This window comes from Thalassophryne amazonica, chromosome 20 (assembly GCF_902500255.1).
Source record: "Thalassophryne amazonica chromosome 20, fThaAma1.1, whole genome shotgun sequence".
Lineage (NCBI taxonomy): Eukaryota > Metazoa > Chordata > Actinopteri > Batrachoidiformes > Batrachoididae > Thalassophryne > Thalassophryne amazonica.
The window spans coordinates 49,824,112-49,840,296 of NC_047122.1; the positions used below are offsets into that span (position 1 = coordinate 49,824,112).

The window sequence follows — 16,185 nt, forward strand, 5'->3', positions numbered from 1 at the left end:
TTCAGATTTTTCAACCTAGCTATGTATGTAACCTGCAGCTGAAGAACTCAGGGGGGAGCAAGGTGGGAGGACATGATGCAACAGATGTACTAATCACAGGTCAAGGTAGTGTATACAAATTAAAAACTAAAGAGAACAGATACTCTGCAGTACATGGAGTGAGGGAGACTGAAGATGTGTTAGGTCACACTGAATAGTAAGTAGCAGCCTTGAGTGAAAGTTATTGTTGTTTATGATCACCGTTATAAAACTGTGCCTCTACATTTTTCTTGGAAACCTCACAGCTCCTCAAAATAGTTGTCTGTTGGAGTAGTCACAGCAACAGCTAGTATAAAAATGGGAGGTTTTGGCTGGAGGCAGTAGTAGATTGCTTCAGTTTCAGCTAGGAAGATGTGGTAGCATGGTTAAGCACCAGTTTATTAGGGAGTTGGGTGTGCCTGCACTGTTAAAGGTATTGTATTCTCCAAGTGCAGTCTTATTACCGGTCCAGCAGTGTGGGTGTTATTAGCAATGTAACAAGTCGTTATACGGCTTGTGGCTTGCACACAGCATCACAGGAAATAAATGGTTTTGTTCCTCTCATAACTGCCTACATAGTCATTCCCCGTGTTTTGTTTCTTCCCTCAACTGAAGCTATCTTTCCTCTTGGTCTGCTCACTTCCTGGCTTCCAAAGTATGTGTGTAATAGGAAATTTGGTAATCGACCGGCAGGATATATGTGTGTGGGTGTTAGCCTAAGTCATTGCCACTTGAAAGCTTCAGCTCTCTGTCGCATTCTTCCCAGACAGGTACATTTGCATTCACTTATGACACATCAAAGAACACCTTTGTGTTCATTCAAAGGCACTAGTGTGCTTTTGTGTTGGCCCTCAAGCATTTTGCAAGCAGGCTTATAAAAAAGGATTAGGAATGTAAATCTGCAGAAGACCTGTTTGAGTTGGGAGAAATCTTCAGAGGAGTTGGTAATTTAGACTGCTGGTCATGTTGTGTGACTATAAGGGAGAGAGGGATGGGTGTGAATGCAGAGCTGTCAAATTAGCTAGCTCACAGGAACATGTTTTGTCAAACCAGAAACCGAAGAAACGGCATTGCAAACGGTTGTGTTGTGAAATGCATGACACATTCTCTGTCTGCATTTGGCAATGAGTTGTCCTCAGCAAAACCTGCATTTATTAAAAAGTCAGCAAGTCTCAATGAGGCAAATGAAAGTGAGTGTTTGACCCATTTGATGAGCTCAACTACAGCGCAGGGAGGTGTTTGTTTTGGTACCCATTACTGTCTGAAAAGTTAAAGGCTTCTTCTGACCTTACCTGAATTTGTAATATCTCATATTTATGTGTCATTCCCTCTCCATTAAACTAGCGATCTCTACACTAAGATATCGCATTTCTCTTCAGCAGTTCTCTCTCCTTGCTCATTACATCATTAGTTTGTTCCTCGTTCTTGTCAAGCTTGCTCAGCCACTTGTCTGTGGTTTATTAATATTTTTTCACTGTTGGTGCTCTCCGGTTTGACTGAGCTGCACAGAAGGAGCTCATTACTGGCACATCACTTGTAGTGCTGATTTGTAATTTTTTTTTCTGCCATAAGTTATTGTTAATAAAGATGTCTAGCCAGTTAGTCTGGCAACATGAGAAGACAAACACCTGCCCTGTGCTGCAATTACTAAACAGCCAACAAGAGCTGCTATGAATAATCAGTTATTAAATTAATCTGTATAATAATAATAATCAGTAGTTTTGAGCATTTTTTAAGTTCAGGTTCTGTGATTTCAGCTTCCTAAATGTGAATATTATTCTCCTTGATTTTATTGTATTGTTATTATTAGTTTTATTATATACAAGTATTATTATTATTATTGCTTATCTTTGCACACACTGTTTGCACATTTTCTTCTACTCACACTAATCTTGTGTGTTTATTAAGAGCTGCTGTAACATGTGAATTTCTCCACTGTGAGATCAATAAAGTCTTATCTTAAACAGTATCTTTGGCTTGAGGACAATTGACATTTTAACATGTAAACTTGTGCTTTTTGAAATACTGAGATGTTTTTCAGCATTAATGGGTAAAGAAAATAATTATTTGCAACCCTGTAAAACATAGCACAATTTTGTACTCTGTCTTTACATCTCACAAATAGGGAAAGCTGTGGCAGGACTTCCATATTTTGTTTGTACTCCCCCCCAATTTATCATAGATGCCTTTTTAATTATTGGCTCTTTCTACATTTTTATGCCCCGCATGGCGCTTGTGCCGCGAGGCAGGGCATATAGCATCTGGGTTGTCCGTCCGTCCATCTGTCTGGCCGCAACGTAGCTCGGCACCTGTTGCTTGCAAAACCTTCATATTTGGTGGGTACATGCCTTGGAGGAGTACTTTGCATGGGTTCGAAGGTCAGTGGCCTTGACATACTTTTCAAGGTCACCAGTGGTCACAACGGTCAAATCCTTTGCCTGAAATTTGTTCGCCACAATGTACCTCGACACCTATTACTCGCAAAAACTTCATATTTGGTGGGTACATGCCTTGGAGGAGTACTTCGCATGGGTTCGAAGGCCGGTGACCTTGACCTACTTTTAAAAAAAATTACCAATAGTTGTATTTGTTCGAAGGCTACCGACTTTTTATGGTCACTGTTGGCCACATCCTCTAAATAAATATAATGTCAATCTCCAATTTTTCCACTGTGCATCCCAGTTTACATCAAACACGATAGTTCGACCAAATACCTACCCCACACATGTACATATTACTGCACTTTACATGTAAAATAGTACTGCGCGCGGGGCATTTTGTGACAAATATCTCTAGTTTTCTAAAATAAAATAGAATTCTTGTTGAAAAAAAAATGTAAAAACAAGGTAGAGCTACAACACTTATTTGATTATAGCTATTTTAGTAATTGATTTAATCATTTTGAGTAATTTTTTTTTATTTCTGCTATTTGATTTCAGCTTGTTAAATGTGAGTATTTTTAGTTCATTTACTCCTCTGACAGTAAATTGAATATCTTTGAGTTGTGGACAAAACAAGACATTGGAGGTCCACACCTGTCTGTGTAGGCGAAATAGATGTTGGGTTTTAGATGATGTAGTTGTAATACGTACATATTCTGAAGTGTCTGAATTCAAACTGTCTCAAGAGTTTCACTATGTTGTGATGTGGTATTTAAAAGAGGTCTACTTTAAAGTGTTTTTCCTTAAAGATGAGAGAGTAAGTTTGAATTAATAGTAAAGAAAACAAATTTCTAATGTCTTGATGAAAGTGTGCTTTAATGGATGGTCGCTGCTCATTGTCCTAGTAACTTCAAAACACACTTATTCGTAGTCATACATTAAACTTGAGATCAGAAAGCAAATGTTGTATGTTTATTTGTAAAGCTTTTTCCTTTGAAAGCTACACTGTCTAAAACGAGCATGAGCTCACGTTCTCTGACACACAACTGCTTCTTTAGTTTGTTCTCTTCTGGGTTAGGCTGAATGCTTCCATTTTTTTTTATTGGCCGTGCGAGTATTGGCCATGGGGCACTGTGGTCAAAGTTGAATTTGGTTTGTGATGATGCCAAGTGGCGGTGCCCTGTGCACAGTGGCGGCACCTGCTGCTTTGCTTGGTTCTAACTTCTGCATGGGGCTATAACATGATGCACAGTGCTTTGCGCCTTTGATGTAAAAGGTCCTGTAAGGGCGCGGTGCGTCTGTTCCCCCGTTTAGAAAAACCTTTGCTGCTGATCCAAGGAGTCTCTGTTGATGGAGGCTCACTTGGCAAAGGTATGCACTTGTGATATTTCATTTTTAATAATAATTTTTCAGAAATTGTGCTTTACAGTTGAAAAAACAAAACGCAGTTTAGATATGCGCTTGTTTCTAAGTCACCACCCACGACTGCTGCTTTTGTACCGCTGTAGTTTTTCTTCCACCTCCTGTTGTGCTCAGGTAAATATATACCACATGTAGGCGGTTGCTGATTTTCATCTACTGGTGCCTTTAAGGGCATACAAATAGCACGCTCCAGACGCCAGAAGGGTCAAGGTTGATGGGTTAAGGAGTGTGGGAGGAAAATGTGTCCTCTTACAAGACTGACTCATGAAACACTCTAATCAGTCGTCTTTTTTTTTTAACCTTCAGTAAGCCTGCTATTAAATCGTGTAGGCTTTCTTTGCTTTGTGCACTTCTTTTTGTCTTCACCAGAATAAAAGTACAGAAAAATGAATGACCAAAAAAAGCTGAGGGCTTTTTTCCCCCATAAATTGTGGCTTTTCTACTTACAGTGCTTCTCCAGTGCCCATTATATGAGTCATCGGTTCCTCTCCTCCCCCACTCATCAACCTGTCTGCAATGGAGAAATCAAGCACACATCAGATATTAAAAATGAAGTCTGGATGTGTGAAACAGATTATGAAGCAGGGAAGATGGGGTTAGAGAGGAATTATGTGGGAGGATAAACAATACAGGGAAGAACAACAGACAGACTAAATTTGGTGCAAAAAATGTGGATACATTGCTGCTATTACCATGCAATTTAAACTGCAGAACATCAAATACCCAAATGCAATGCTAATTTTACTAGAAGTTATATTGCTATTGGAAGTTTGTATGTTGTATCACTTTTTCACACCATCAGATCTACAGGACATGTTTAGGTGTATTGAGTATTATAGACTTTGAATCTGCTGCATTTCTTTAAATATCTCTGGAATATTGGATGAAGTACTCTATTTGCTTTTACAGCCAGCCTTACTTGAGAGTTGAAAGGTTTATACAATTGAAAGGGATTAGCTGTGTCTGTGTGGTGTACATTCACTGATGTGTGGGAGGTGTAAGAAGTTGAAAATGTGGGAATTATGCCATCTTCAACTCAAATCTTAATGAGCATTTCAGTATGCCAAATGTGAACATAGAAGGACTTCTTTCTCTCCTCTCCGTTTCTCAGCCTCAGTAACCAGACTTACCAAACATGGACTTTATTTCTGTGTCCAACAGCCAGCTCAGCCTTGTGCTTGCAGTTTCATAGCACAGGCATGACAAACTCCACAGGAAAATTAAGGTCCTCATCAAAAATGGATACTTGACCAGAGAGATGAATCGAGGTGGTGGCGTAAATGTTTTCTGGTTAGCGGTTCTCTTTTAAGTGTACCATGATGACTATAATACAGAATTTATTGTGATTCCAGTAGATAATTTATTGTGATTCCAGTGCTACTCGATTGGATTGCACACACTTGAATTTATCAGTGATGGAAGTTTTCCGCAAATCCATGTTTTTTATTTGCGTGGTGAACGTTTCCGCATTATTTTTGATGGCATACGTCAGTATCCATTTATGCTCCACACCCAAACAGTTGGTGGCGGTTATGCACCGTATTGGTTTGCAAACTGCCAGTAAACTCGAAAGATGAAGAAGGATGGTTATTTTTGTTTTCCTGGCCTGTGTCAGATTTAGTCTGTGGTCTGTCTTCACGATGTTTGTAATTGTAAAATTGTTTGGAAACGTCTCTGATGAGACGTTACAGTAGATATTAAGTCTCACGTTTTCACGTACTGAAGGATAATGACACAGTAGTGAATAAAACACCGTGGTACAGATTTTACTGGGAACTCTCCGTCGTGTTGAAACGACAAAGGAAATGGATGAAACGTTCTGCTGCATGGATACTATTTAATGTTCATCAAGAATAAATTCAAATGGGGCTGGTTCGACCAAAAGGACCAAAACCCTGACCCAACTTTTTAAAACCATCAGTTACATGTAAAAACTAACACTCCTGGTAAGTCTTTTATTTTATTATATCGTGTTTTTAACGGAATTTGTTGTCAGTTGATGTTATTCAAGTTATTTGACACAAATCAAAGTCTTTGGGATGAATTTACTTCAAACGGTCTCCATGCAAATGTATTGCTAAATCTGCATTCTCAGAATAGTTTTTATTCTCCAAGTATCCACAGAATACAAATAATTTGACTTCAGTTTAAGCTGCACCCTCTCTGTACGGCATGTATAAATATAGACTAAACACTGAATAATTTTATGGTTTCTTCTGTTACATGGCTGTGAAATATTGATGTGATGGAAAATATGATAAATCTTTCACATGCTTGTAGAAGTCCAATATTGATGTGAAAAACGTTTGTGCATCATTTTGAACAACACTTAAGTTGTCGGTATCCTAGAAATGCTGACGTCAGCACTGGATGGAAAAATCTGTATTATTTTGTTTCCCATTCATAGAAGTAAATAAGAATCATATTTAGACCCAGATCAGTGTTCCTGAGAACTTAATGTTATACTAGGGACTTAATGAACAGTAGATGCAGCTTTACTTGTATCAAAGTTTATTTTAATACACTATCAGTTGTTATAAAAGCACAAATTGCTGTAGTCAAATGTTTAGATAAATGTAGAGAGAGAACAGTAACAGTCTAATGCAAATATGTGGTTTTATGTAATGGTAACACTGCATTCTAATCCATGTGACAGACTGTGTATTATAGTTTTATCATCTTTGCCAATATGGGGAAAATAGAGTCTCTTCACACAACTTGTATCGTCACGATACAAGTTGTGTGAAAAAACTCTTCTCTGGGGTGGAAAAATTGACCTGACCCAACAAAAAATAGATTTTTTTTTTTTTTTTTTTTTTGGTGCGTAAATAGACCTGAAAATGCATCTGAGATTTCAAACTTTTCTGGGGGAGAACTCCCAGACCCTCAGCCAGTGGCTGTAGGCCTTCAGCCCTTGCCAAAAACCTTTATTTATTTATTTTTTCATGGCCCACTTTATCACTAATATATCCAGTGATTAATTCTTATACCCTAGACCAGTGGGCACCAGAGTTCTTCAGGGGGAGCAAAAAAAAAAAAACTGTAAACACTGTTAACCAACAAAAGAAGAAGGGGAAAAAAGGAAAAAGAAAACATTATTAGCTAACATGCCAGGAGCAAAATGAATCATTTTTTAGTGCGTAAATCTACCAGTGAGATGACAGAGTTTGGGGCAACCAAAAAAAGAAGAAAGTAGAGGACGATCTTCGTTTGCTCCTCTCCACAGTGTGTCCCGCATCAGCCACCTGTGCGCACACAAAGATGTTGAAATTGTGTCCTTTGGGGGGCGCAGTGATTCATTTGTTCTCTGAGGGGGGGTGTCACTCTCCCACACTTTGAAAACCCCTGTTTAAAGCAATATGTGAAATCTGAAAAAAGCGCTTTTTACAATCTAAGTCACGTTGTTTGGTCTTTTGAAATTCAGCAGCTATTCAAACAAACTGCTTTGTGTTGTCACATAGTGGCAGACGTGGTGAATGTGTGAAATTGTAAATCCATTTTATAGCTTGGAAGTTATGGGTCTCGCCTCAGTTTTTTGTGTGTGTGTGTCGTTTTTTTTAATAGTTTAATTTACTATAACACTCACAAAAGAAATCCTTCCAATTGTCGACTTGACTCATAAATCTTTCTCTGACTATTTATTTTGTTTGTTTGCTTCTTGAAGTTTTTCTACCTTTTTCCTGATGTGACTGCTGGACAGTATTGTCAGTTTTGAAGACAGCAGTTTTTTGTTTTTTTTCTGAAAAAGCAGAGAAAAGAGCGAGGGAGAGAAAGAAACACCAACAGAATAAAAGTGAGAGAGGAGCCTATGTGAGACCGTGTATGTGGGTTGACAGAGCCGCGTATCAACTAAGTGCTTCCAAAAGGGAACTGTGGGGAGTTACGATGGAGACGGCGTAAAGGATGTGGTGGGAAATGAGGCCTGGAGGAAGTATAATGCTTAGGTCACTTAGTCTTCTTTGTTTTTCGGCTGTTCCCGTTAGGGGTCGCCACAGCAGATCAATCATTTCCATCTCACCCTGTCCTCTGTATCTTCCTCTGTCACACCAACCACCTGCATGTCCTCTCTCAGCACATCCATGAACCTCCTCTTTGGTCTCCCTCTTCTCCTCCTGCCTGGTGGCTCCATCCTCAGCATCCTTCTCCCTATATATCCTGGGTCCCTCCTCTGCACATGTCTAAACCATCTCAATCTCGCCTCTCTGACTTTGTCTCCAAACCGTCTCACCTGAGCTGTCCCTCTGATATGTTCATTCCTAATCTTGTCCATTCTTGTCACTCCCAAAGAGAATCTCAACATCTTCAGCTCTGCCACCTCCAGCTCTGCCTTCTGTCTTTTTGTTAGTGCCACTGTCTCTAAACCATACAACATAGCTGGTCTCACTACTGTTTTGTAAACTTTCCCCTTCACTCTTGCTGATATTCTTCGGTCACAAATCACTCCTGCCACCTTTCTCCACCCTGCCTGCACTCTCTTCTTCACCTCTCTACCACACTCTCCATTACTTTGAACAGTTGACCCCAAATATTTAAACTCATCTACTTTCACCACTTCTACTCCTTGTAACTGCACTATTCCACTAGGCTCCCTCTCATTCACACACATGTACTCAGTCTTGCTTCTACTGACTTTTATTCCCCTTCTCTCCAAAGCATATCTCCACTTCTCCAGACTAGACTCAACTTGCTCTCTACTCTCACTACAGATCACAATGTCATCTGCAAACATCATAGTCCATGGGGACTCTTGTCTGATCTCATCTGTCAACCTGTCCATCACCACTGCAAACAAGAAAGGACTCAGAGCTGATCCTTGGTGTAATCCCACCTCCACCTTGAATGAGTCTGTCATTCCGACTGCACATCTCACCGCTGTCACACTATTCTTGTACATGTCCTGCACTACCCTAACATACTTCTCTGCCACTCCGGACTTCCTCATACAATGCCACAACTCTTCTCTTGGCACCCTATCATAAGCGTTTTCTAAATCCACAAACACACAATGTAACTCTTTCTGTCCTTCTCTGTACTTTTCCAACAGTATTCTCAGAGCAAACATTGCATCTGTAGTGCTCTTTCTCGGCATGAAACCATATTGCTGCTCACAGATCTTCACCTGTTTTCTAAGCCTAGCTTCTACTACTCTTTCCCATAACTTCATGCTGTGGCTGATCAGCTTTATGCCCCTGTAGTTACTGCAGCTCTGCACATCACCCTTGTTCTTGAAAATAGGAACCAGCACACTTCGTCTCCACTCCTCAGGCATCCTCTCACTTTCCAAGATTTTACTTAGTGCCGCTGTTTAATTAAACCAGGTAAGAACCTTTTTGTTCTGTCTGATCAGAAATGATGCAACCTGTTTTACATTGTACAGACTGTTCAACAGTCTGTTGCATTTAAATTCTGCTGTGCAACGTTTTTTTTTTTCCTTTTAACTCCACTTATTTGTGATTTAATATCCAGGCTTCTGTGTGTGGGTGATTATTTGTAAATCTGCCCGTCTCTCAGGTGCTTGCTTGAGATGTATGAGTTACATATCGGAGCAAAAGTGAGACAGACAGGGTTTAGTCTGATCTGTGATGACTCGTTCATAGTACATGTTTGCTATCTGTAGGTGACTGTGTTCATTTAGGGTGCTAAACTCTCTTGTAGGTAGAGGTGACTCCACTGCAGATGAGGGAACATGTTGGCTATGGACCAAGGAGTGGTGGAGGAATGGCTGTCAGAATTTAAGGTACTGCAAAAACCAATATGAGGAAACACATACAGCATACAATCAGTATGTTCTAAGTCTGCTGCTGCTCATTGTTAGAAAATGTCATTTAACATAAAATAATTAAATGCATGCTGAAGTGCTTAGTGTAGTTCACAGATAATTAGATGCTTCTACTCGGCATTTGCTGATATGTGACTGCTACCAAAACCAAGGTTTGATTGAGTTTAATATTAAAGAAGCAGATTGAGTATTAGTGTGAGCATATGGCCCCGTCAGTTTTGACATTTCCTGTTAAGAAACATGACCTTGAAATGGAACTGCATCACTGTGTCTGACAGGTTGAGAGAAAATATAATTTTGACATTCTGTTTACATTTGCAGCAGCTCAGTTATGTGTTTGCAGATTCAGGCATCATGATATAATGTGTAACTATATCAGGTAGTGTGTGCAATAGTTATTTATTCATTTATTTAATTTTTTTGGTCTTTCTCGTAAATTAGCCAATTTTCCATGCTAATTTGAAATCAAATCATATATCCTACATATCCATTTTTCCTATTGAAGGACTGAAGTGCTGAAGTACCCGTTAGACATCTTGGCTAGTTCTAATAAGGTTAATGGATACAGATAAATGCACAGCCATTCACAGTTACATCATCTACAATTGTTAATTGGAGGGAATTTTAATAAGTAGTTAAACAAGACTGCATGTCTTAAAATATGGAAGGAGTCAAAACAATGTCAGACATGGGCAGAAATGTGCAAACAAACTACCTGGTCATGTTTGAACCCAGAACAGTGGCATGAGAGGTGTGAGCTTCAAAGTGAAGCGGTTCTTTATGACTGAGTAAATCCGTCCTCCCCGTCTAGATACGACAAAATTATATGCCTTAAAATGCACAGCTAAAGTGAATGGGGGGAAAACGACTATTAAATGAAATGAGAGTAAACACTCCTGGAAAATTTACATAAGCTCAAGGTGCTGTTTCACTACTTCACCTCAGGGAGCTTTGGCGGACACTGTGCACGCTGACAGATTGACCCTAATCAGTCAAGACTCCAGAAATCCTTTCACTTGTGCGGACAGGTGCTACTCGGACTGGTTGATTAAATGTGGTCTTTATGAGAGGCATATTAAATATTGCAACCTTGTTACCACAATACAGATGCTAGTTTTGTCTCCCATTATGTAGTCTCATCCTAACAGGTGTTCTGTTACCTTTTTTGATGAGTAACTTTTATTGTTGTCTACTTTTGTATTGCTAATGTCAAATTGTCAGCTATTGTTGTTGTATTAAAATTTTCACGTGTGTGTGTTTGTTGCAGACTCTCCCTGACAATGTGGTGTCCACTTATGCTGCATCACTAAAAGACAAAAGTGCTCTGATCCCTGCACTCTACAAAGTTATCCGGGAGAATTACAGTGATGTATGAACACACATTTTGAGTGTTAACTTTTTTTAGGCTTAATAAATGAAGCACAAATTTTGATGTGTGTCATTGGTAATGTTTTTTGATGTTTTATATATCATCATCATGCCAAATTATAACACTGAATGTGCCAAATCATCTTAATAGTGGTTTTTAGTTTATGAGAGTACCTTTCATTTTCTTGCCTGTGCCAAGAAACTGCACAAAAGCTACAGGCATCCTTGAATTTTGGATTTAACATTGTCGATTTGTTTCATCTGTTTATTTATTGGTGGATCAAGAGAAAATCAAACTTGAAATGTCCAGATATTCCTACTCAAACAATAATTAAATGTGAGTCCCCCCCACCCCCATTTCATTACATGTTACATGCCTTTTTCAATATTTAAAACAATTAAATAATTTAATTGTAGCTGTACTGTCCAATGCAGCCTCTTTTTCTTATAAATTGTAGAACACAGCCTGAAAGAAATTGTATATTTTTAGCAACTACTATATATGTATGTGTGTGTGTATGTATGTATATGTGTGTGTATATGATTTCAAAAGGAGAAATGTTTGCATTTGTTTTTCATAAATATTAGAAATAATGTGGGCTTTGAATAAAGTTTTAAACACATTTTTAATATGTTGTGATACGTGATGACACAACTTGTATCTGTGATCATGTAATATCACACTACCACTTCCTCATTCTTCATAAAAGATGAATATCAGCAGCATGTCTGCTGTTGTCAGTGCATTTTTGTAGATCTACACTCTGATGTAACCATGGCTCTGAAATGTTGTTTTTTTCCAGTTGTTGGAGCCAGTGTGCCACCAATTGTTTGAATTTTACCGTAGCGGTGAGCCACAGCTGCAGCGTTTCACGCTGCAGTTCCTGCCAGAGCTCCTGTGGAGCCTCCTGTCTGTCAGCGCAGGGAGAGACCCTCACACCTCGGGCTGCATCGAGGCCTTGCTGCTGGGTATTTATAATCTGGTAGGTGACAGGATTAAGGCAGCTGTGTGTGTGTGTCTGCGTGCTTGTGCATTATATATTTTTTTTACTCCTGGATCTCAGGCTAATTGCTCTGTTTCATTAATACCAAAGAATTTCTCTTGTTCTCAGCAATTTCTTATTTGTTAACTGGAAAACAAACTACAAAAATAGAATAGTTTTCAATCATGAAGTTGCACAGGGGTCATACCGAAATATTTGTCTGGTCTGCTTTACATTTTGGGTTGTTTGTGTGTTTCTTTTAATAGTTACATCTTGACAGTGACAGGAAATATCGCCTAAGAAAGAACTGAAACAAAGATGTGGAAATGTACCAATATAGATGGCAGCATTGTGGTATCGTAGTTAGCACTGTTGCCTCAAAGCAAGACGGTTGTGGGAACACTTCCCACCTGGGGGCCTTTCTGTGTGGAGTTTGCATGTTCTCCCGTGCTTGTGTGGGTTCTGTCCATGTGCTCTGGCTTCCTCCCACATCCAAAGGGGAATTGGGAACTTAAAATTGACCGCAGGCATGCGTGCAGGTGTGAATGTGTTTGTCTCTATGTGGCCCTGCGACAGTCTGCTGTCCTGTCCAGTATGTACTCTGCTTCACGCAGTGTGACTGTTGGGATAGGCTCCAGACCCAAGACCCTCAACTTCTTTTATTTTATTTTTTTAATGACTCCAACAGAAAAATAACAAACAAAATAATAATACAATACCATGCTTTTGGAGGGCGGTATCGCATGCCGCACGACAACAGCATGTTATTTGCATTATTATCACTTTTTACTGAGATACACAACACGTAACGTGTACATAAAAAGTTGGCTCACTTAACCTTTGTCATGTCGGCTGGCGCGTGTGCTGCTCTCCAAATTCAGCAGTGCATCCTCATCAAGCTGGCTGCTTTAGCTGCTGTTCATTGTTGTACTATCCATGAAAAAATCATTCCGGAATATCCATATTGGGACCAAAACACACTTCTCGCCTTTTCATCTTTTCCTCTGCAGACAGTTTTTTTTTTTTCCCCCTCTGCGGACAGTTCTTGGGCTGCGCGCTGTGACATCATTTGTTTACGCACAGCGGCCAGGTATAGCCAGGTAGCATCGATGTAAATCTACGATACCGGCCTAGCAACGCCCCGGTAAAGTGATAATAATGCTAAATATCCATTATTTTGAAAATCAATAATCATTTGGCACATCTGTGATGATTTTTAAAATTTATTTATTTGCTGTTCTGCTAATCTTGAGATGTGAGTCAAAACACTTGTTAAATATTCTTATTGTAGATGATAAGTACAGATATAAAGCGTTTTCAGAAGAAAGCATAACTTAATAGTCATGGCAAGGGTTAAATTGTGTTCAGTGAACAAGCTGAAGTTTGCACCGCCTGCATACTCATTTAAGCCTTGATGAGTGTTAATTAAACACAGTCATGGATTTGTTAAAAGTATAATGTAAAAAGCTTTGAATCCTTACATTTTCACCCACATTTGAACTTTGAAGCAGCAGATTTAAAAATTAAAATAGTTCAGGTTAAGCTCTTGCTCAAATACAATAATGATTAAGGGGGCCATATAGTGCAAAACCAGTAATACCTTGATATAACTGTCCAAAAAGTGAAAAATACCTACTGTGCTATCTTAAGTCACATCCACCACCCCTACCCAGGCATGTGGCTGTTCAGATTGTTTTTCACAGTATCAAACATTTTCACAGTTCCTGTGGCCTCAGACATCACTGTGAATAGCAGAATAGGTCAGCTGTCACTCAGCACTCTTGTAGGATCCTATTAATTAATTTGACATTAACATGCACTCAGGGGACCCCTGTGCGCACACACACACACTGTGGAACCGTAGGGTGCGTGTGCACACAGGCCGACATGCTTAGAGATATATACAGCAACAGAGCGAGTAGGAAAAGGCAGGCGTTGAGGTCTACATACATATACTGAACAGCTTTGTGCCTGAAGGAATAAGTACATGCTGGAGATTTAGAGTAGATGCACATGAAGTTTTTGTTTCCTTTCTTTCATTACTTTGGATCCACTGAATCATTTGTGTTTACAGTCTTGTCCTCTTCCACAGGAAATAGTTGATAAAGATGGACAAAGTAAAGTATTATCTTTTACTGTCCCTTCACTGTCTAAACCATCAGTGTACCATGAGGTCAGTAAGCGCACACAAAAACGCATAAGGTTTAAATGGAGTTTGCACACGTGTCCACTTTAAAGATTTTCACCTCACCACCTGCAGCCGTCAACCATTGGATCTATGGCTCTGACAGAAGGGGCTTTAGCCAATCACGGGCTGACCAGGGTGGTGTATAGTGGGCCACATCTCCAGAGAGAGACATTCACAGCACAGAACCGGTAAGAGTTTGCATTAGGTTCATTTGTTTTCAAGTACGGTGCATCCAGAATGTATTCACATCACTTGAATTTTTCCACATTTTATGTGACAGCCTTATTCCAAAATGGATGAAATTGATTTTTTTTTTTCCTTAAAAGTACATACACAGTACCCCATAATAACAATGGGAAAAGTTTTTTTTTTTTTTGGGGGGGGGGGGGGGTTAGATTTTTGCAACTTTATGAAAAAAATTTAAAAACTAAGAAATCACACATACATAAGTATTCACAGCCTTTTCCATGAAGCTCAGAACTCTCAGGTGCATCCTGTTTCCACTCATCATCCTTGAGATGTGTCTACAGCTTAATTGGAGTCCACCTGGGGTAAATTCAATTGGTTGGACATGGTTTGGAAAGACACATACCTGTCTACATATAAGGTCCCACAGTTGACCGTGCATGTCAGAGCACAGATCAAGCATGAAGTCAAAGAAATTGTCTGTAGACCTCTGAGACAGGATTGTGTCGAGGCACAAATTTGGGGAAGGGTGCAGAAACATTTCTGCTGCTTTGAAGGTCACAATGAGCACAGTGGCCTCTATCATCTGTAAATGGAAGAAGTTCAGATCCACTTGAACTCTTCCTAGAGCTGGATACCCGTCTAAACTGAGCGATCAGGGGAGATGGGCCTTAGTCAGGGAGGTGACCAAGAACCTGATGGTCTCTCTGTCAGAGCTCCAACATTCCTCTGTGGAGAGAAGAGAACCTTCCAGAAGGACAACCATCTCTGCAGCAACCAGGTCTGTATGGTAGAGTAACCAGACGGAAGCCACTCCTTAGTAAAAGGCGCATGACAGCCCACCTGGAGTTTACCAAAAGGCACCTGAAGGACTCTCAGACCATGAGAAACAAAATGATCTGGTCTGATGAGACAAAGATTGAACTCTTTGGCATTGAATGCCAGAAGTCATGTTTGGAGGAAAACCAGGCACCATCCCTACAGTGAAGCATGGTGGTGGCAACATCATGCTGTGGGGATGTTTTTCAGCAGCAGGAACTGGGAGACTAGTTAGGATTGAGGGAAAGATGAATGCAGTAATGTACAGAGACTTCCTGGATGAAAACCTGCTCCAGAGCGCTCTTGACCTCAGACTGAAGTGACGGTTCATCTTTTAGCAGAACAGTGACCCTAAGCACACAGACAAGATATCAAAGGAGTGGCTTCAGGACAACTCTGTGAATGTCATCGAGTGGCCCAGCTACAGCCCAGACCTCAAACCGATTGAACATCTCTGGAGAGATCTGAAAATGGCTGTGCACCGACGCGCCCCATCCAACCTGATGGAGCTTGAGAGTTGCTGCAAAGAGGAATGGACAAAACTGACCAAAGATAGGTGCGCCAAGCTTGTGGCATCATATTCAAGAAGACTTGAGGCTGTAATTGCTGTCAAAGGTGCATCAACAAAGTATTGAGCAAAGGGTGTAAATAATTAAGTGTGATTCCTTTGTTTTTTATTTTTAATAAATTTGGAAAAAGTTCAAAAATACTTTTCATGTTGTCATTATGGGGTGGTGTTAGTAGAACTTTGAGTGGAAAAAATTAATTTGCTCCATTTTGGAACAAGGCTGTATCATAACAAAATGTGGAAACAATGAAGCGCTGTGAATACTTGCTGGATGCACCGTATCTTGGGTGGGTTGTGATATGTCAGCAGGTTGGAGCTCATTTTTTAAAAGGGCTTTCCTGGGAGCACACAGACACTTTGCCTACTTAGATTTGGCAGCACTCATCAGCCAGCAACCAAAATAGAAAAGCAGGAGAGCCGAGCAGTCAGAATAAGAGTCCAACTGTTTGTACATGAACTCTTGAAAATTAATC

The 16,185-nt window shown here is 39.9% G+C and overlaps 1 protein-coding gene across 4 annotated transcripts in view; it reads left to right on the forward strand.

Moving 5' to 3' along the window:
• Positions 1–16,185, forward strand: part of fam126a (family with sequence similarity 126 member A) — a 41,134-nt gene that overhangs the window by 8,836 nt on the left and 16,113 nt on the right. For 2 of the 4 annotated variants that reach the window (XM_034160430.1, XM_034160426.1), the window contains exons 2-6: positions 9,477–9,558; positions 10,868–10,969; positions 11,772–11,951; positions 14,044–14,124; positions 14,212–14,327. In XM_034160430.1, coding sequence (XP_034016321.1) covers positions 9,508–9,558; positions 10,868–10,969; positions 11,772–11,951; positions 14,044–14,124; positions 14,212–14,327 — 530 coding nt within the window. In that variant the 5' untranslated portion in view covers positions 9,477–9,507. Of the gene's footprint in view, positions 1–671; positions 682–7,591; positions 7,769–9,106; positions 9,140–9,476; positions 9,559–10,867; positions 10,970–11,771; positions 11,952–14,043; positions 14,125–14,211; positions 14,328–16,185 lie in introns of those variants that run through there. The other 2 variants (XM_034160428.1, XM_034160427.1) reach the window with 2 other exon arrangements.